The sequence below is a fragment of the Acartia tonsa genome, chromosome 8 (assembly GCF_053477335.1).
Source record: "Acartia tonsa isolate MP-2025a chromosome 8, ASM5347733v1, whole genome shotgun sequence".
NCBI lineage: Eukaryota > Metazoa > Arthropoda > Copepoda > Calanoida > Acartiidae > Acartia > Acartia tonsa.
Genome location: NC_137267.1, coordinates 42,587,535 through 42,610,103, shown reverse-complemented (window position 1 = coordinate 42,610,103; position 22,569 = coordinate 42,587,535). Strand labels below are relative to the sequence as shown.

Here is a 22,569-nt window from a genome sequence, read left to right as displayed (position 1 = left end):
CCTCTATGATGAAACACTAAATTACCCCTTCTGTAGATTACAATTATTGGTTGAAACGTTTGGACAATCTACTTAATCAACCAAAGAATCAAAAGTCAATAAAAATACAATATCAAGCAAACGAATAAAAAAAACGTTATTATAAAACTTTGGGGACTAGTGTCTGTTCTTATTGAACATATTTAAATAATAACTAATACTGACCTATTAAACATTTCACAGCTAATAACCAACATATCCTTCCTAAGCTTCATAGCCCTGTGGAGGGGAGCTATGGAATCACAGTTTGCCATTACTTCTACACACACTTTACACTGAAAATAAGTTTAAGTTATATTGGGTAATGGTTAGCCCCGCAAGGTAAAGGCCCACTGCAAAGGGTAACCAAGGGAAAAACTAATCCCAACTTGTTTTATATTTATCAATAAAAAAATTATGGAGGGTTATAATTGCTGAACAGGAACTTGGTGTAAAAGCAGCTAAAAATTATATACATTTATTTAGCCAGTTGGCCCATAGATCCCAGTCCCCTAAACAAGGACCTCCAATGGGGGGAAGGGTAAAGCGGTGATTTATCTCCCCCCCCCCCAATTTGCAATTATGATTCCAGAAATTTCACCAACCTTTGCAATTTGATGGAAAAGTAGAATTCCAGGTTTCTGGGCAGATTCTCCTTTCTGTGCCATAGTGGACAGGACCCTGTTGATGTAACCTGTTGCAGGTAGCTGTTCTGCCAGGGCAGCCTGCGCCTCCAGCAGTAGGATCAGAGACTAAATATAGATTGGTATAATTTCAGTCAGCTGTTCTGCCAGGGCAGCCTGAGCCTCTAGCAGTATGATCAGAGACTAAATATAGATAGGTATAGTTGCAGGTAGCTGTTCTGCCAGGGTAGCCTGGGCCTTCAGCAGTAGGATCAGAGACTAAATATAGATAGGTATAGTTGCAGGTAACTGTTCTGCCATGGCAGCCTGCGCCTCCAACAGTATGATCCGAGACTAAATATAGATAGGTATAGTTGCAGGTAGCTGTTCTGCCAGGGTAGCCTGGGCCTTCAGCAGTAGGATCCGAAACTAAATATAGATAGGTATAGTTGCAGGTAGCTGTTCTGCCAGGGTAGCCTGGGCCTCCAGCAGTAGGATCCGAGACTAAATATAGATAGGTATAGTTGCAGGTAGCTGTTCTGCCAGGGTAGCCTGGGCCTCCAGCAGTAGGATCCGAGACTAAATATAGATAGGTATAGTTGCAGGTAGCTGTTCTGCCAGGGTAGCCTGGGCCTCCAGCAGTAGGATCAGAGACTAAATATAGATAGGTATAGTTGCAGTCAGCTGTTCTGCCAGGGTAGCCAGGGCCTCCAGCAGTAGGATCCGAGACTAAATATAGATAGGTATAGTTGCAGTCAGCTGTTCTGCCAGGGTAGCCTGGGCCTCCAGCAATAGGATCAGAGACTAAATATAGATAGGTATAGCTGCAGGTAGCTGTTCTGCCAGGGTAGCCTGGGCCTCCAGCAGTAGGATCAGAGACTGAATATAGACATAGGAATAAACAAAAGAACACAGGCTCTTTTCACGCCCACACACACACACATTCACACACACACTAACCTGAGTGACTAGTTCCATCTCCTGGTTATTGCCACCACTCATCAGAGTTAAAACTCTTTCCATTCACTCACACACCTACAAACACACATACACACCCACACACTAACCTGAGTAACTAATTCCATCTCCTGGTTATAACCATTACTCATTAGAGTTAAAACTCTTTACACACACACACACACACCCCAACACCCACACACATACACTAACCTGAGTAACTAATTCCTTCCCTGGTTATTACCACCACTCATCAGAGTCAAAACTCTTTCCATACACACACACACACACACACACACACACACATACATACACTGACACATTCACACACACTAACCTGAGTAACTAATTCCATCTCCTGGTTATTGCCCCCACTCATCAAAGTAAAAACTCTTGACACACACATACACAACACACGCACACACACTAACCTGAGTAACTAATTCCATCTCCTGGTTATTACCACCACTCATCAAGGTTAAAACTCTTTCCACACACACACACACACACACACTAACCTGAGTAACTAATTCCATCTCCTGGTTATTACCACCACTCATCAAGGTTAAAACTCTTTCCACACACACACACACACACACACTAACCTGAGTAACTAATTCCATCTCCTGGTTATTACCACCACTCATCAAGGTTAAAACTCTTTCCACACACACACACACACACACTAACCTGAGTAACTAATTCCATCTCCTGGTTATTGCCACCACTCAGAGTTAAACGCTTTCCATACACACACACACATACACAGAAACACACACACACACTAACCTGAGTAACTAATTCCATCTCCTGATTGTTACCACCACTCATCAGAGTTAAAACTCTTTACACACACACACACACACACACACACACACACACACACACACTAACCTGAGTAACTAGTTCCATCTCCTGGTTATTACCACCACTCATCAAGGTTAAAACTCTTTCCATCAATTCTTCCAGGAACTGTTTGGGTCTGCGCAACACCCAACCTGAACAAAATTAATATTTATGGATAGTTTCAAGTTGAATAATATTTGACAATACATTGAAAATAAATTTCTGGTCTATTGGATTATAACACACAATACTGAAAACTATCGATAAAGGGAGTCATTTTTTTCGCGTATTTTCCGTAAAGTTGTGTGTAAAGGTTTAGCCAATCCCCACAGACATTACAGTTACTTACCTGGATTGGACACGAATATTCTGAGGTAAACTCCTGCCACGACAACCTCGCCAGCAACATCCTCCAGACTCAGCTGGAAGTCCTCTGCTACGCTCCAACCAAGGCTGGGATTTGTCTAAAGAAATAAAATATTAATAGTACTCGATTCGCTACATGTCTGTTTGATGTCTGGTCTGGCATATGTCTAAATCGAGGCTCAAACACACTGCGATTCATATCTTGACGTTATTCATTACCATGCACAATTAGAACCTCCAAACAAAGATTATTTAAGCAAAGAGTTTGTTGTTTGTGAGGTGCAGGGGCTGCTATTCAGCCAATTAATTGAAATTAACGAAAATTAAATATTTTGTTGGAGTAAAACTTGTTTTTTGGTGTAACTGCAAGGGAAGTGAGTAAGAAGGGGAGAAAAAAAGGTAATGGGGTTGAGGGGAAATTTTCCATTAGAATTGTTTGTCAGAATCACATTCCCTTTTCACTGGTTAGGTGTATCTTATTCATGGTATTCATGGAATACATTAGGTTTAAGATGGGTCAATAGTTTTTCAAACTACATCAAATAAGATATCTTATTACTAGCGGCAACGCCCATTCCCCAAAATCAATTACAAAACTTCACTGGACATGAAACACACACACACTTTTTTACATTGTAAAGGAGAACCATATCAGTTTAGCGGTTAGCGAGATCCTTTAGTAAAGACATACGGACAAAAATCCTAAAACTTTTATAATGATAAATTTTCTTACCTTTTGTTTAGCATAAAGTTTATTACATTCCTCCGCTACAACTCTGGCCACTCTCTGTCTGGTATCATTATTCCATATCAGCTCAGGATTCTCATGTTCAGAATCAAGCATAGATACAGATGCCTAAATATAATTAGTCTTTAAAGCAAATATTGAATATTGGAAAGAAAACGAAGTAGTTTTTCACAGTAGTTTTGCTCCTATTTCTAACCCTGCGGGGCAATCATTAACATTTACCTAAGCTGACCTAAAATAACCTATCAAAGGCTACTGTGAAAATACGACGAAACCCGCTACTTCGTTTTTTTTCTAGATGATCAGAAATGTTTGTATGTGGCCCCCAGGCCTTGTGCATTTACATCTGCTTAGTGATTCATAATTGCAAAAAGACACAACAGCAAAAGTGACAAGCTTCTTTCATTTTGGTAAAAAAAGGGAAATTATATGGTATGAAAGTATTTAAGTTAGTAGGGTTTTTCAATTTATTTTTTTAAAAATACACTATTCTAAGCTTTGTCGTTTTAGAAAATATTTAACTGAGAAAAAATCAAATTAACCCTAAAAAGAGTTTGCAAAAACATGTTGAGACTTCAACTTTAAAGGGGTTTACTAAAAGGAGCTAAAAGATGATTTTATTATACATGTTATGGCGACAATATAGCAATGGAAATAGAATACGGGGATGTATTGACAGGAGAAAATTTGTCGTCAATTTAGGTTGCTCACAAGGATCTCATTTATTGGTCAGTTCTTGCATCCAGTAGGAGGGGAGGGTGGATTGGGGATATCGTTATTTAGGCCAGCTGCAAGTATCCCTTTATGAGAGTACATGAAAATCTGGTGCAACAATCAAGTAATGATACATTTCGATTAATAGAGCCTAGTTTTACTGTAGAAGTTACATTCATAACTTATTCAAACGAAAAAAAAACTTTTTGATGCAACAAATGTATGAAAAAATGATAATACACCTCTGGATTTTGTTTCATGGCGTCCACAAAAATGATTGGAAGAAACTTGTTGATTGTGATTCTAACTTTGGGACCAACCAGTTTGTCCATCACCATCTTACTCAACACTTCTGCAGTTTTCTCCCTATGAAAAAATAACAAGGATGACAACATCCATAAAAGCAAAGTTCTGAAACCGAACATTTACACTTTTCAAGTGTCAGAACTGAATAAGCAGAATATAAATGTATAAGTGTTAACAGAATTGTAGATAAATTAGTTGCAAAACCACTTAAATACAGAATAATGTTTAAGGACATACTTACATTAATTATAGAGATGCTTCACTTATACCATTCTACCCTGTTGTAATAGGAATAAGCATTCACACAGCCAAGTAACAGAAAACAATTTGCTAGCACACAAAAAAGGTCATTGAAAAAGGGGGGGGGGGGGAGGTAGTTATCTATATATACATCTATACTATAGATCCCTTTAGCTACCAAATAAAGAATAATACCTAATATTTGCAATTTCAGAATTGCAGAAGAGTCCAAGCAGATAGATGACGGCGCCCTTGTCATGTGCTTCCTTCACAAGCTTAGTATTGCTGAAGAGAGAGTAAAGAGTGTCCAGTAGCTGTATGCTGCACTCCTGGGGCATTCCTTTCAGTCCAAGCAACAGGCGGGATACAACACCTGAACATTTAATTGTATAAAAGTTTTGAACCCAAAATCTTTAAAAAAAGATTAGGATATATTTTGTCGTCAATTTAGCTTACTAATAAGTATTAGTCAGTTCGTTTATTCAAAAGTAGGGGAGGGGATTGGGAAAAGGGGTGGAAGAGGAGATCGTTATTCTAGCCAGCTATAAGTTTCACTTTATTTGAGTACATATGAATCTGGTGCAACATCCACATAATATTATAGGTATCGATTGTTTTACCTGTGCTTGCAATATCACTAACACAGTCGGAATTTCCAGTAGATGCGCTGATCACTGACAAGGAAGTCTCCTAAAAATAATATTTTATTTATCATTATAACATTTTGAGACGTGATAAATAATATATTCTCCAACGATTTAACAAAATTAATATTACATTTTTTAAAAAATAATCTATAAATCAACTTGTTTCTGGAAACCTTTGCGGAAACCTAAGCTTTCAAGATTATACCAGATTTTACTGTAAGGTTTGTTTGAAGTTAATAGGACCATTCTATTATGTCTAAATATTTGATTAAGGCTTTTTTTTATTAGGGTCGGATGGACCGACGAACTGATCTTAAATAAAGAAAGCCTTGCCTTTAAAAAACAAAGAATTGGAATCAATAGAAATATGTTTCATTAGTAGCGAAAATACTCTATAATTTAAATTCCTGTCTGTCCGTATGTCCTTTTATATGTTTACCTGTACACTTGGATAAGGAGAGTCTAGGAGAGAGAAGAGGGCTTTGTAGTGACCAATCAGCTGGAGCTCCAAACCAGTTGTGTTCCGAATAACATTCGCTAGAAAAATAAATATCTTACAAATTCGACCAAAATTTTTTTTTGCGTTGTCCGTGGATACGAAAATAAAAATTATAATTTTTTTTTTGTCGTTTTAAAGTCAAGATATAACCAAAAAGTGTAAAAAAATAGTAGAGGTATTTTCAACGAAAACAGCCCTGAAAATGTTCTTTTCGTCTCCAAATTTATCCAAGATTTTCGCGGATATTAAAATGATATTGTAAGAGTTCATTTTGATTTGACCCGATACGCCCAGGCTAAAATATGGGTATTAATTTTATAATTATTATATCTATAAAGTGTAAAATTGTCTGTAATACGATGCTATACGTAAATTTTTAGTAGAGAACCGGTTAAAATCCAACGGATATTAATCGGTTTTGAAGTAGGGTTGGGCCGGATATCCGGTCATTTTCAATATCCGGCCGGATACCGGATATTAAAACTATCCGGTTACATGATATCCGGCTGATTTTTGACGCCGGGTATCCGGTTATCCGGCCGGATATCCGGTATTTTGCCGGATATCGAACGTGGGCCAGATATCCGGCCGGAACCGGATATCCGGCATTAGCAATCAGCCGGATATCCAGTATCCGGTATCCGGCCAAAAAAGTATCCGGCCCAACCCTATCTAAAAGTAATACTGGAAAACTAATTCACCTAATGATTCCAGAGCCATCTGTCCATGCTTTGTGTCCTCTGTAGGGAATATACTTTGTGACGTCATTGCTTCGGCTTTTGTCTAAAATAATGGATTTATTATTACTTGGATGTTACACCAGATTGTCATGTACTCTAATAAAAGTGAAAATTGTAGCTGGCTAAAATAACGAACCCCCCTCATTCACCCCTACTGGCTACACTCCATCCCCTCCTTCTGAATAGGCGAACTGACTAACAAATGATTTACATTTTAGCAGCCTAAATTGACTACAATTTTTTCCCCTGCCACAATATCCACGTTTATCATATATCCATTTGTCTAAAACACAATTCACTGCATTACAAGGACACTTTTATTTCAGTTATAAAAAGGGATTAGACAATGGAGTGGCCCAAATGAAGGTCTAAATCGCTTTTTAATGCGCTGAGAGTTAAAATAGATTATGCATTGTTTGTAGATTTTAGCCCTATAATTAATTCTAAGAAAAAATGTATTGCTACCTCGTCAAATGCATTTTATATTTTCACCTTTTCTTTCCCAATTAAGAAATCCTTACACAAGATATAAAGCAAAACATCAATTTTTTTCTGTCTGCTTGTTTATAAACATTGAAATTAAATATTAAATCACCAGGAATATGAGAAGAAGAGTAATAAATATTTTTTTACCTTCATATAATTTTTTATTTAAATAAATTGTCTCTTTATTGGCGACAATGTCTGTTGAGACATGGAGATGCGACCTGCAAATTTCAAAATTCTTTGAACGTACGAACACGACTTTTACAGAAATGCTTCGCATCTAGTCCACTTACTTATATTCTCTATAAATTTTAAACCATATAAAACTCTGATCTAAATAATGATTGACAAGCCATGGTAATTATCGCACGTAACTCAGGCACAAGATACAATTACTCTGGCTAGCCCTTAGGCACTTTTTATATGTTTTTATGAATTTATTAGTCTATTCTTACCAATATAATACCTTATATGGGTAATACTAGCCTAATCATGGTAATCTGTATGTGATTGAATATTGTTATATGCTTATAAAAACATTATATCTATTGTTAAAGTAACCATGTAACCATCCTGTACTAGTATGTATGCCTACAACCATAGCTTCATTTACGTCACAAGTTTAACATACAAACACTTTATTAAACAGACAAGGGCTTAGATCCTGATAAATAGTTGTTGTTATAGCTTGCACTTCTTAAAATATCTCAGTTATTCATTGACTCTCGAACCATCAAGTTCTTCTGGCTTAAAGGTAATGACTTAGTTGTTTTGGCATGCATTGTAGTTTAAATTTAGGTCCCTCAGTACTTAGCATGAATTGTGCCTAGGTCTTATGTTAGAGATCTAACACTATGCACAATTTAATGCTTGGGACTTAGGGCATTTTCTGTCCTACACTACTTATGTTTATTATCACTTATCCTGTAAATATTTTCATACTTAACTGATTCACTTGTAATGTAAATACACTTTATAAAACCATCTTCCTTCTTAAGTTCTTAATATACTTATATGATATAGATCGAACATCTTAACCAGCCATTTATTCTTAGATTAAAGCAATATAATACTTCGCGTGGGTATTTGTTGAGCTACCACGGGTTCAACCAAATTCGTATTATACTTGTGGGAATAAAAGGAAAAGCATTCTACACTGACGAACCGACGATGAGAATGTCTATGTGTATTGCAGTAAAAGTAGGATTTTAAGAAGTACTCATAGAAGAGCGATCTCCATACCATAATATTGGACAAGCGCCCCATTCGCACTACCAGACATGAAATTTATTAAAAACATTTTTTCCTATTTTATGTCTTTAAATGTAGATTTTTTAGAGTTTTTCATCTTTTCTCTTCTAATAAGACTAATAGCTAATGTTTTAGTTTAATTTCTTACACAAATTGTCAGTTTAAATATAAATGTTTTTAGACTCTTTTCGGAATTATTCGGCAGCAATGGCTGTTTTGTCTACTTTTTATAATTGATTCATATTTGATCTCTGTTCTATTATTTTAGGAAGGCAGTTCTTTAATTATTTCTTTGTTAGAATCATAAAAATATGAAGTTTTTGATAAAAAGCTTGAAATTGAAATGTCGAGGCGAATTTTCATTGTAGAGAGGTCTAGTTTTCACTAAAAGGTCTAGTTTTGAGTCCGTAACAACTTCAAGGTATCAGCAAATTTATATGGTATAGATTTAAAAATTCATGTTATTTAAATTACCCCTTCAATAAATTACAATTAGTTGTTGAAACGTTTAGACTTTCAACTTAACGAACCAAAAAATCAAAATTCAATAAAAGTCCCCAAAGCTTTTAAACCAACGAATAAGAATACGTTATTGAATCATACTATTGAGCAATGGACATTGAAAACTTTGAAGAAAAAAAATCCTCGAAGTTTTTACCTGTAAAAATTGTAGTAAGTCAACAACAAACGACTTTGGATCCTCCAGAGGGAAGGTTGGGTTGCTGTTGTAGATACGGAGGTACACAGTGCCGACCACCAGCTCCCCAGTGTGCGCAGAGTACTTGAACTCCGCCCCGAAGGCGGGGTCAGACTCGCCCCGCCGCACGGCAGAATCACGCTGCTCTTCCAAGAATTGGGTCAACTCGCTCCTAAAATTGATTATTATTGAAATCAAATAAGCGTAAAAAATCAGTAAGAACCATCAATTGACTATCAAGCGTCTCAAAAAAGTCAGAGTTACAATGAATTAATAATAATCTATAGTACAAAGTAGCTTAATGTCTGTCCGTCTGAAGCTTAAGATCTCGATAACCACAGAACCGATCGGATTCTACTCTTTAGGGTATATTGGTCCTGTTGTGGTTTTAAGCTATTTTCTGGGGGATGGGACACCTTTAACCCCCTTTTTCTTCTTTTTTGCTAGGCATCAAGGCGTCAGCCTGTAGCAGAGCCTATTTTTAAAACCTTACCTCATAGGGCGAAGCCCCTAGAGACTACGGGCGAAGTCGCTAGTATATTAATAAGTTACGAAACATTTACAAAGACTCACAAAGCCTACAAAGACTCACAAAGCCTACAAATCTCCCTCCTTACAAACTTGGAGCATCTCAGGGAAGGTTACGTGATTAGAAACTTAAAAACTTACCTGGTACCATTGTTCCACACAAGATAAGGGTTCTCTGAATTTGAGTTGATAATCTTCAAAGTTTCATGCGGAATATCTTTGTGCAATTGTTTGGATATGTATGGAGACAACATGGCATTCAGAGCTTCCTAAAATTAACAGAATTTTAGGGTATAGTCCTTTCCACGACATCCCTCCATAAGGAGCGATTAGTCGTATTTTTAAAATGGCTTTTTATAGGTTATTTTAGGTTAGGTTAGGTTATATTAAGTTAGGTGATTGCCCCACAGGGTTAGGTAATTGGCCCCGCAGGGTTAGAGCCCCCCGCAGGGGCTAGAAATAGGAGAAAAGCTACTGTGAAAAATACGAAGAATCGCTCCTTATGGAGGGATGTCGTGGAAAGGACTATACCCGAATTTTATTAATTGGCTACTCCTCTAGAGGTCTCTATGGGCACTTTATAAAGGTGAAGGCGACATTCCACTTTCAATTTTAGTTTTAAACGGAGCATATTTTATTCTACGATTTTTCGTCTGGACTCATAAAAGGCTTCACCGTTAAGAAAAAACATATCAGTTCAAACACACAGGAGATAGACATCCTGTCACTTTAATAATGGTATCAACTGTTTGGAGTTCAATGATTTAGTAAAAAAAATATCAAACAGTTCAAAAAAAGAATAACTATGAAAACCATGATTTAACTTTCTTTGACATACATCCATAGAGACAAAACTTAATTTGAAAAATTAGGTCTACTACTACAATTGCCTGTAAAGTATCTTTTAATTATGAAAATAATTGTCGACAAATCTAACCTTTACAATTGGATTATCCGGGGTCATATCAGGTTCAGGTAGGTATCCACCCAACCTTGCCAGAGCTCTCACAGACTGGATGGCCAGACGGTTGCACTCTGCCTGCTTGTTGGTTCCTTCCTCCTTAAATACAGAAACATTGTGAGGGTGTTAATATTTGAGCACATTCTTCTATTATATAAAGTAGTAAAGGGGTTTGTCTGAAATTTAGAGCTGGATCTTTAAATCATTTTAGTGGTGAGCCAGATCGGGGTGAGCCAACTTTCCACCAATGAGAGCACAGCATCTTATAAAATGCCGCGCTGTGATTGGCTGAAATTCGGCTCACCCCGATCTGGCTCACCACTAAAATGATTTAAAGATCCAGCTAAGATCTCAAATCACAGCTGAACCTATCAGGTTCTCTATTTGAGATAAACTTCGTACAGGTCACACGTGATAGTTTAAGTCTATTTTATTTAAGTTTTGGGATGGCTTTAAGCTATTCTTTTTAGAATCTCTGCGGGGAGAACCATAATAATATTTATATTCTTAATATTAAACTTCCATAAACAAAGAGAACACACAATTGAATTGTTGTTCACATTCAAAAGACAAATCATTCATTTAGATGTTTTGTGTTAAACAATCAAACCATTCTTTTTACGTCATACCTAACGCGTTTTAATTTGTACATCATGATGCTATATCACAAGATGTACAATATTGGTGGAAAGAATGGTTTGTCTGTAATGCTCTTTTACCTGTTCAACGCCGCCTTCTTCAAGAGTGTGATCATATTCAAACAAAGTCAACAGTAAATGCCATAATACACCAGCCTAAAACAAAAATTATGTAATTTCTCAAATATAAATGAAAACAATGATAGTTTAACTGAAAACTTTTAGGTACTAGAAAGGCTTTTGAATTTTTTTAACACCAATTTGTGTATTTTAGATTCAAGTAAAGCGTTCGATAACACAATTGAAAAAAATGGTTGTGGTGGGAGTTTTTCGTTTGTTCGTTTGTTACTCGAGGTAAAGTTAGGTTAGGTTAGTTTATAGTGGTTTAAGCATAGGGAAAAGCTAACTCACCCCTCCTTACTTTTTAAAATTGAGTGTGGTAGGAAGGTTTTAGTGATTGATTAAGGAAAAGCATCCAAGCATTCATTTAATTTTTTTTTAACTTTGACTTTCCTTTGCCTCATTTTTCTATGGGATGTTTAATTAATATCTATTAAAATTGTAACTAACATTCTAATATTTTGTAGCATAGATAGATAAATATGTTGTAGATAATCTATAATAATTTACCTGAAGTAAATGCATTTGAAGAATAGAATCGTTGGCCAGACTTGAGATGCAGTCAACACCAGCTATGCCAAGTTTGGTCAATTGTCTGCAGACAATAAATACTTGAAATATTATTCTTTTAGGGATGTAACCCAGGGAGGGAGGGGACATTGGACTGTTTATTGCACTAGTCCCCAAAGTTTTGTATTAACGTTATCTTATTCGTTGGCCTGAAAGTTTCAGCTGTCTATCTTGAATAGGAGCCGAGAAAGTAACGTTTCCACCATAGCGGTATAGAATGACGAACGGAGAGACAAAGTGAATTATAGAGTAGCTTCGCTACTAAAAATATTATATTAGATAGTCTTTGAAAAGATTTTAAATCAATTTTTTTCGAATTTCAATTTGTATTTATTCCTGTAGTATAAAACTCTGCAGACACTCTTGACTAACTCTGGCATTTCTATCAACCTATCTCTACATGCCTGAAGAAATATTGTATGTTTTTTAACATGTTTGTCTGGCTGGTGGCACGGATTTGTCGGGCAAAATTGATTTGTCTAAGGATAATATGGTTGTAAAAATTGTTCTGTCAAAGTTTTATTCAGTTTTCAGTGAAAATCCACCTATTTTTTGTATTTTAGATATTTATATTTTTGCTTATTTATCAATTTGATTGGTTGTCTTTTCTGATTGAACGTGTGTCTATCATATATGTTGGTCCGACTGATCCTTTCTCTTAACTGTCTATCTTATTATTGTCTCCTATTTCCGTCTATTTTAGTTTTCTGTCTATCTGTCCGGTTTTTTTTTCTGTCTATCTTTCTATCTATGAAACAACAGCTTACCGGGAATTGAGCCGCTACCGAGTAGCATCTAATAATGTGTGTGCATACATCAACCGCTACATCGTTCTCCTATTCGTACAAAAATTATTTATATCTTGATTGGCCTGGGACGTCCAAGAGGAGGGGGGGGGGTGTTGAAAGAGTGCAGATTACCCCCCCCCCTCCAAAAAAAAAAATAGAAAGGGTGGACGTACTTGTGTTGGGCCATGGTATAAAGTTAAAGCAGCTACTAAAAAAAAAACTTTGAGAAATTAAAAATTAATTGGTTCAGTGGTTATAGAGAACACAACGGACAGTCAAGATACCTTATCCAATCATATACAGCATGACCCTCGAAAAAGTATTTTTAAGCATCTGCAGCCCTTATTTCTCAATGAATTATTAAAAAATGCATATGTTCTTGTTCTCTATAGTATTCCACGTAAGTAGATATAAAAATATTTTTTTTACCTCCATTAACACCGTAGATTTTTAGTGCTAAAGTTTTGAAAAAGTGACTGAGGAAAAAGTAACTTTTAACATGATACGACTTTTTTAGCAAAATTAAGCTAGAAATCCTTTTATTTTTGTTACTAGCAGAAACTTTATACAAAAATGAAATAAAAAATTTAGTTTTTGAGTAAAAAGCATTTTTGTACACATATTTTTTGAGTCTTTTTAGTTTAATGATATTTTGAAAAACTTACTTATTAGGCAAAATTGTTTAAGATTAAAAAACCAAATAAATCTCTATGAAAATAGCAGGAAAATTGTTTTTGTTTCACAATCCTAACTTTAATAACAAAAAAGTTATAAAGAAAATAAAAATAAAACATAATGATTTTTTAGTCTAAAAAGCTTAATTTACCCCTTATTAAATAATTGAGATGTCAGAAAAGTAGGCGGAGCAACTGTCATAATTAATCCTTTTCTATAAATAAGGGTTAATAAATAACCTAAAATTTGCAAATAATCATTTCATTCAGTAGTATTTTTTGCCATTAAAAATTTATATTTTTTGGTGGTATAAAAAAGAAATATTTAGTTAACTTGTTTTTCTTTGTGTCTCATTATTCAATTGCCAGAAAAACATAATATAACCATCCAAAAAATAAGAGAAACAAAAAAAAATTCTTTTTCTCAGTCACTTTTTCAAAACTTTAGCTCTAAAAATCTCCGGTGTTAATGGAGGTAAAAAAAATATTTTTATATCTACTTACGTGGAATACTATGGAGAACAAGGACATATGCATTTTTTAATAATTCATTGAGAAATAAGGGCTGCAGATGCTTAAAAATACTTTTTCGAGGGTCATGCTGTAGAGTAGCAAGCTTTTTCTTTTCTGTAGCGAAGGATCTTGCCAATTCCTGAACCTAAATGTCTTTAAGGTCCTGAGAAGGTTTTGGGCTATTCTATTTTCATAAATAAGTTTGAGTAGGGTTTAAGGCTATTTTACTTCCCTTTTATATCACTTTGAATAGAGTCCCTAGATGCTAAGAGAACAACAAGTAAGGGGGGGGGGGGTTAATGCAACCATCTCGTAATCAATGTATAAATGGTACTTAGAATTAGATTTTCGATCTGAAATTTTGCATGAGTAATCCTTGGTAGGTCTATTTTCCCCAAATCGAACAAAAAGTTTGATAAGTAACCGCTGGCCGCTCAGCTGTTTAGCCGTTTTTGCCTACTTTTAGGGTAAATCCATCATCAATTACGTAGGAATCAACTTTTTAAAACATACTTTTGGTTTAATTCATGTTAAATGATAGCAATAACCATTTTTAAAACTTACTTCTAGTACCAACTGCTACCGTCTAGAACCGTTTGATAGCGTTCTGGAGTGGCAAAGAGTATTATGTGGAGATAGGTTTCGTTAGGCTGAGCCGCCAGCCGTTAACCGTTACTTTTCTAACTTTTTGTTCAATGTAGGGAAAATAGACCTACCAAGGATTACTCATGCAAAATTCCAGATCAAAATTCGAAGTCTAAGTGCCATTTGCTCACTGATTACGAGATGGTTGCATTAACCCCCCCCCCCCCCCCGTTTATAAAATAGGATTGTTTATCTGTTAAAGCTTCCGCTACAATATTGATCGAAGCTACACTACAATATAGGTAATACTTAGGTATGTAATTAAGATATAAAAATTTCCTGGCTACTGGCAGAAAGAACAGAAACACATCTTTCAAATGCATTGTATAAAGCCTCCAAACCTTGCTCTCTCCTAAATATATTTTAAGCATTTAGTTTGAGTGTTTTAGACTTGATTGAAGTGTTTGATAGTGTCGGATGTGAAACTAAGTATTTTTTTCTAGGGATGGCAATCCATCAAATTTTTGGTCCGGATTCGGATTCTTACAAGAATCCGTCAAAACAATGGCGGATTCCCGCGAATTCCGGATTCTAGCAATATTTTAAAAGGCTTTTTAAATTTTTTTTTTTAAATTAAGTGCTACATATGTCCTAAAAATTAATGTTCTTGGTGTTCTCTATAATTCACTTCCGAAAATCGAATCAGATTTTTAAAAATTTTACATGTAATGATGATAATTTTTCCTTCAAAAAGCGGGAGTTGAAAGAAAAAAAACTCAGGACGCTAATTTTAGCCTACCAATTAAGAATCCAAATCCGCTATTGAAAAACGGATTCCGGATTCGGATTCCAAAATTGACCAAAAATTGGGCGGATTCCGGATCACAGATTCGGATTGCCAGCCCTAATTTTTTAAACATCAAACACCATTTTGTAGTCAACAACACATATTAGTATTTTTTTTCTAGTATGGCTTAGAAAACGATTTATATCCACTGGATTAGAACCGGTTCTCAGCCATACTGAAAAATCATGGATAGAATCATATTACAGACAATTTTCACGAATATTAAGATAAAAATCATAAATTTAATACTATTTTTCTTAGCCCGGACCTTCAGCCCCTCATCACTAATGTCATAATCTTATTTTAAAATCCACGTAAAGCTGTCTATAATACGCTGCAATAAATAACTCTTCCTCCAGCCATTGAAGTTTTAAAAAAATAAGCATGATGTTAAAAAAAATTTGCCACCTTAATTCTTCCGCATTAAGAGCAGAACATCTGACTGTATGGTAAGCACACTCACTAGCTGCTGCAAGTAGAGGGGCAGTCTAAAAAAATATATAATTAAAATATCTATTTCAAAGCATACAGAAAATCTGGTTCTGGGACAAACGCAGGAGTAGACACTTAACCTAACTTATTTTTAAGATATCTAAAATAGATTAGGTTGGGTTAAGTATCCACTCATACATTTGTCCACTCCGACAACGTTTGTCACTCCTGCGTTTGTCTTAGGACCAAAAAATCTTATAATATGAAGTACACCAAAATACTAAAGTTTATAAAACATATAAATCAAAATTCACAAAATTAAACTTACCTTTGAAAATAGCTCCGAGTCCTCGCTCTCAAATTTGATGGTCTTGATGAGCATAGGATAGCCGGCATACTTGTAGGGCTGCAGCTCCTCGCTGTACCGGTCAAACAGGATGCTCTGGGTCCGCAGGATCAACACTATGTTGTTGGGGTCAGGTCCTGAACCCATTCGAGCAGACCTATAACAGTTTTGGTTATAAATGCATCCCTTTTAAATGTGAAAGTCTACTTCAAAAGATTTTAAAGTTTTAAAATATTCTTCAAAATGGGACTATGATGCACCTTCCAGTAGTGAGCCTGAGTAATTCTTGGTGAATATACTAGCTTTTTGGTTCATATAGTTATATAGACTTTAAAAATTAAGTTTCACCAAGGTTTAGTATGAATAAAAATTGAAATAAGCTTTTTTGATGAAATGTTATCGACTGTTTTGTTGAGTTCAAACTGTTGCTTTAAAAGCTTTGACACAAAAGTATATGATTACGATGAAAAATGTATGTTTAGAAAAATTGGTTGTAACTTGTTTCTTTCGTAAACAGTTTAATTAATATACTTTTGCTGTGTTATTTTATTCTGTCTTTTGAACTTTGAACTTAATTTTTTAAGTCGAAATAACAATATCACTAAAACATATTCAGGTTCACTACGGGAAAGTGCTTAAATCACTTGTTCTCATTCGTGCATAGTCCCCTTTATTATTTTTTTTATATATTAACATCGAGATTCACAATGCTGTTAATAGATATACTTTACCTAGAGCATAAGTATTCGTATGCAGTGTTGATAGCTTCAAATCTTTCTCTGCCAGTTGGATTCTTATCTGGATGGTACTTTTGAGCTAGTCTGCAGTTACAATCATTTTATTATTTTACCAAAACTATTTCAATTATTTTATATTCAATGCAACAACATTCTACATGTTTTTCTTTGTCCTGGCATCATTATTGTTTTCTTTTGTATGGAAAATGCGAGAAGCATTTATTCATTATTTAGGTATTTTTTTGTAAACTTGTGAAACAAAAATGCCAACAATTTAATAAAGGGGATACAAATAAAAAGTTGTATAATTTCATTTACCTTTTGGACTAATCTCTTTCTTTTTAAGAGAAAGGTTAGCCTTTAAAGGAAAATAAGGTACCATTTAGAGATCTTTGGAGCTCAATAGTATAGTTTATAGATTTTAAATATTCTATCTTTAATAATCAGTTACATAGTAAAATAAGAGTTATTATAAAATAAAATGTTCCTAAAGTAAGCTTTTCTGACAACATTATCTTCGTGGTGCACCCCAGGGGTCAAATCTAGGACCTAAAATAAATGTATGTAGTTAATGTGCACAACAGAAGTCAAATCTAGGACCTAAAATAAATGTATGTAGTTAATGTGCACAACAGGAGTCAAATCTAGAACCTAAAATAAATATATGTAGTTAAGGTGCACCCCAGGGGTCAAATCTAGGACCTACAATCAATATATGTAGTTAAGTTCTTTAATGTAAAGTTGCTCACGGTTTACGAGCTTCCGGCACAGAGCATCCCCCCGCCCCCTCTTTAAAAAGTTGTTTATTTTTTCCACGGCACTAAATAGTTGTGGACATTTGTCTTCATTAAATTTATTTTCAATATTTTGACACTTACCTTATAAGCATCGTCGACCGACATAGTAGCTGGTTTCTTATCGACCTCTATTCTCCAAGCTCCTAGTACCTCCTAGAAATATAATATTGCAAAAGTTACTTAGCTCAATAGTTAGAGCGCTAAGTATATACGGGAGTCCACATAACAGACAGCAACAGTATTTTTACAGTTTACCATTTCCTTTTGGGTCTCAATAATATTTTGCAATTAATTTTCTTCTTTTCAGTTACGGCAAAAAATCACATTCAAGAGAAAGTTACCTTTAGTAGTTTAACTGGATCAGAAATTGGCCAGGATGGAAATTTAGTGGAATTACATAGATTTCTAAAATATAAAAATTTGTAGTCATTGATGGCATAACAAAATGAAATGTTATTCAGGTTAAAGCTTGAATAAGTCGAAAAAAAACTTGGGAATAACTTATATTCGTTCATAAGAATATGTTTGTCATATTGACAAATGAAAAAAAAATTATATATGTATTGGTTGTTATTCTATAAAAAAAAACCGATTTTTAGGTTTTTTTGCTTGACAAGTTTAACGAAACTATCAATTTAAGAAACAAGGATGACAACATCCATAAGTATCGAAGTAAAAAGAAATCACGGATGGAAGAACAATTTAGTTATTAATTATGTTCAGTAGTCATACAAAAGAAAAGGATAAATATATGATTATTTAGTAGTAGAAATCAAAATCTTTCAAAACATAAATTTTATCTTTTGTAGTATGATTGACAGACTAACGGACTTAGTAGGTAAGTTGTTTACATGCTGATCTTAGGTAAGACGTAATTTCACAAAAAAACCAGCAGTCTAATTTAAATAACAGTCGAGAAAATCACATTTTTTTCATAGCGTTTCGGACGGACAGACAGACAAAAAACAACGTTTATTTTTCTTTAAATGTAAAGCTTACCTGAGATAGTAGATATCACAGAAAAGCTCATATTCTAATGAAGGATAGGTAATTATTGGAATAGGACAGTACTGGTATATGGCGCGGTTGTTACTCTGTAATCTGAAAAAAAGTTCATCATTAGCGAATTTGGCTGGGTTAGGCAGTGAGGCACATACTAGGCTACAAGAGGCCACTGAAGATAATTAAAGGAAAGAGAGGAAGTCGACACTTTTAATCTTAATTTTTAAAAGAAAAAGAAAGATAATACATTTTGGGATAGAGGGGGGATACTTTTTTTAGGGTTGATTTTTCTTGGGATGGTGGAGGTAACATCCACAAAATTCACCCCCCCCCCCTTCTTATCCACTTCCCTTTAGTTGTAACATAACAAGTTTAACACCACTAAAATATCCAAATTTCCAACAATATCAAAAAGTTATTAAGCAGAATGACCCTGTTTATACCTGGGAGTGAAATCTGCCAAATGATAAGCTATCTTCTGAATCATAAGAGACCTCATCTCGCCCGACCATATCGCCTCGGGCGTGTCATACTCGCCCAGGAAGGTGGTAGCGAACTTGTCCGGCCCGTGGTTGTTCAGATAGGCCACCATGGCCTCTGGAAGTAGTTGGCCGAGGACGCTGCGCTGCATTAGATCGCTGCTGGTCTCTTTCTCACTTCGGAAAGCCTATTCAGAAATAGTGTAATATAATTGCAAAAGAGAAACTTGCAGCGGAATAAAATAACATTAAAGTAATATATATAGAGTGATAAATAGCTATGAAACCATTTTCCCTATTCAAAGACCTATGGTGTTGCAGAAGGTTGTTTATCGATAGAAATTTTGCTTTCTCACTTAGCTGCTAGAAAGCTCATAAGCTGTCATTGGAATAAGGTTTGAAGGAACTTTACTAATTAATCAAAACCACCATACATTTTGGTAAAAGGATTTGGGGGACCTTTATTATTAATTAAAGTCACATGACCTAATGTACAAGAGTTAAAACAATTAAATCAAAAGATTTCAGTGTAAAAATATTTGTAAATAAGAGTATAAGAATAAGATATTGTTATCAACGACAAAAAATAAATGTTTTGCCTAGTTTTTGTAAAAATTTAGAGCATATTTATCATTTAAAATCAATGCTATCAAAAGTGTTTCCATTTGTTTGTTTGTGTTTTGTAAGCAAACCCTGTTTTATTATTATTTGTACTGTGTTATTTTATTTGAATATATAATTCAAAGATAGCAAATTTTTTTTAAAAAAATAAACTGAGATGAATGTCGGAATTTTCTTATTAAACATAATAATGTATATATAATTAGAATAGCAAGACCTTGAAAATAAGCAATAAATTATTATATGATAATTATCAGTGAATTTAATAGAATTTAAACGGAATTATTAAAAAGTTAGCTTTAAAAGTTTTGACAAAAAATAATAATACATTTTTTATTCAAATACTATAGTACATTCTGAAAAGGATGATGATATCAAGTTTAGCAACACTTAACAAATATGTCTTTCAAAAATCAGTTAATTTATAGAAAAAAAATATTTAAAATGCATATAGCAATTTACAGATTTTTATGATTTTTAGGAATTTAAAACAACATGCATTTGGTTGCTGTTGTAAAAGCAGAGTAAGTGTTTTAAAAGAGCTACAATTTGAAATAATTTACATATATTTATTAGGATGTAAAATCTTTTTATAAAAGGCAAATAGAGAATAATTTTACTTACAAATTAATTGAAAAAAATCCGGACTAACTGATGGATAGACAAAGTGATTTATAGAGTAGCTTCGCCACTAAATACAACATATAAAAAGACATGTGCACTGGTTCAGTTCAAATTGCTACGGACAGTTAAATTATTTAGGAAAGGGGAAAGGAAGAAAGTTATCTATCTAGTACTAAGATACAGATTTAAAAACCCCCTCAAAAAGAAAGTTATTTTAAAAATAAATTAAACCTATATTGCTTTTAATTTGAACCTTAATATTGCTATAATTAAAAATTGGTAATGAAATCTACTTTCCGAAATGATTGTATTTGTAAGCAGCATGCAGTGAAAATATCTTACAGAAAGTCCAGATTTTTACGGTTTTTATTATTTTTTGACAACACTCAAATTGTTTTGTTTACTTCATTAATTTTAAGATATATTCATTATTTATTTAGGATAAACAACACAAATACATGTTTAATTTTATAGTTAGGGCATTGTTTCTAAAAATGAAAAATCCTGTATAAAACTCGGCTATTCTTGGGTCCAAGCTGTCAAATTTCTCGAGCTATATGAATGTGTTTGTAGGTCTTTGCCATAGTTCTATATACTCATATACCATCGACCCCTCTATACTCTAACTTTATTAAAATAACGAATCCCCTTTTTATTTATCCCCTCCTACTGGATGAACGATCTGACCAATAAACTAGTTCCATATTGCAAGCTAAATTGACGACAATTTTTCCCCTGTCATAATATCCACGTATATTCTACATCCATTAAAAATGTACCTACCTGTTTGTCATGTGTAAGAGCTAAAAATCTGCCAATAGGTAGAAGATTAGAACCAGTGTACATCAGGATAAAGAAGAAAACTCCAGTTGTGTATAATGTTGACAGTTTCGGATTATCTTCTAGAATTCTAAATTAAAAAATAATATATTTAGGAATAAGAAATATAGATTTAAGGCAAACATGACCTTTTTAATCCAATATTTGGATGAAGTAGAATTTACTAAGGGAAACAACTCTTTAAGTGACTACATAGCCAAACAGCATAGGTTTTTTATGTCATTAGAACCGGCAAAGCCATGCCTAAAAATAATCTTGAATTGTTGGGAATACATAACGTGCATGAAGCACGCGGCTAGAGAAAACGTGCGTTAAATTATACTCTTATTTAGTAATATTGCAAGCCTTCCTAAACATTATTGAGCTTATGTTATTCCAGAATTATCATGTACTTCAATAAAAGGGAAACAGGTAGCTGGCTAACATAACGATCTCCCCCATCCACCCCCTTTGACCAATCCAGGGATAAGGGATAGGAAACCTGGCCATTAATTAGGTCCCGGCCTAGATTCTAAAGGGATATTGCAACTATTACAAATTACTATCAAACTGGCGGACGCTCCCAAGTAGCTATAGCTCTAAACCAATAAGAATCGGCCTGTTTTTAACAACCAATCACCAATTGGCGAAAATTTTAAAAGCAGACAATTCTAGAAAATATAATGATTTCGTCTGCTACTAAAAAATAAATATAAATGGTGTTAGATCACATTAGCTTAATTATTAAATCTGCTTAGAGTTAAACATTAAAAAAGGGCCTTATAGAAAAAACAAAAATAACGGGATTATTTTTTGGAAAGGAGGTAGCTACGAATTTTCATTTGGTAGTTTATAAATTAGATGTTGTATTTTGAATTTTAAAAATTTAATACGGAATTGATACAACACTTTAACCCTAATATATGTACAATACACAATACAACACAGTACAAATATATCACTACATAATAGTCCAAAGAATACTTGATAGAATGTTACCCAAGTGCATATTAATTTATTTATTTTGAATTTTAATTAGCAATGAAATTTTCAAATAAAATTTTTACTCATTAATAAAAATGCAAACAATACAAACTAAAATCTGTCTGAGGGAAACCCAACGATAGCTTTCTGACAGTTCAAATTACCAAAGTAAAAGATAAAAAAATTTTGGGAGAGAAAAAACTTCATTTTAACAAAAGCCATTAATATATAGGTTTATAAAAAAGTTATGTTTTTTACTTTAAACTAGCTACCTGAATTTGATTCTATACTTTATCTACACACACACACACAGCTTTTTTATTAGCGTTTTATACGAAGCACTGCGCCATCCCAAAACTGGTTTAT

General features: G+C 34.2%; 1 protein-coding gene across 5 annotated transcripts in view; it reads right to left on the bottom strand.

Moving 5' to 3' along the window:
- Positions 1-22,569, bottom strand: part of Rme-8 (receptor mediated endocytosis 8) — a 50,153-nt gene that overhangs the window by 6,000 nt on the left and 21,584 nt on the right. For all 5 annotated transcript variants that reach the window (XR_013882033.1, XR_013882034.1, XR_013882035.1 and 2 more), the window contains 27 exons: positions 21,184-21,310; positions 19,120-19,343; positions 18,674-18,775; positions 18,016-18,079; positions 17,756-17,827; positions 17,368-17,426; positions 16,872-16,964; positions 16,123-16,297; positions 15,771-15,850; positions 14,857-14,927; positions 12,723-12,793; positions 12,295-12,359; positions 11,896-11,983; positions 11,347-11,421; positions 10,604-10,726; positions 9,808-9,935; positions 9,100-9,310; positions 6,666-6,747; positions 5,905-6,002; positions 5,439-5,508; positions 5,014-5,191; positions 4,515-4,638; positions 3,544-3,666; positions 2,794-2,908; positions 2,493-2,596; positions 624-770; positions 205-314 (listed from right to left, as the gene is read on the bottom strand). Coding sequence is in view for 2 of the 5 variants with exons in the window: in XM_080170481.1 (XP_080026607.1) it covers positions 205-314; positions 624-770; positions 2,493-2,596; positions 2,794-2,908; positions 3,544-3,666; positions 4,515-4,638; positions 5,014-5,191; positions 5,439-5,508; positions 5,905-6,002; positions 6,666-6,747; positions 9,100-9,310; positions 9,808-9,935; positions 10,604-10,726; positions 11,347-11,421; positions 11,896-11,983; positions 12,295-12,359; positions 12,723-12,793; positions 14,857-14,927; positions 15,771-15,850; positions 16,123-16,297; positions 16,872-16,964; positions 17,368-17,426; positions 17,756-17,827; positions 18,016-18,079; positions 18,674-18,775; positions 19,120-19,343; positions 21,184-21,310 (2,979 nt within the window). In the remaining 3 variants the exon portion in view is untranslated. The remainder of the gene's footprint in view (positions 1-204; positions 315-623; positions 771-2,492; positions 2,597-2,793; positions 2,909-3,543; positions 3,667-4,514; positions 4,639-5,013; positions 5,192-5,438; positions 5,509-5,904; positions 6,003-6,665; positions 6,748-9,099; positions 9,311-9,807; positions 9,936-10,603; positions 10,727-11,346; positions 11,422-11,895; positions 11,984-12,294; positions 12,360-12,722; positions 12,794-14,856; positions 14,928-15,770; positions 15,851-16,122; positions 16,298-16,871; positions 16,965-17,367; positions 17,427-17,755; positions 17,828-18,015; positions 18,080-18,673; positions 18,776-19,119; positions 19,344-21,183; positions 21,311-22,569) is intronic.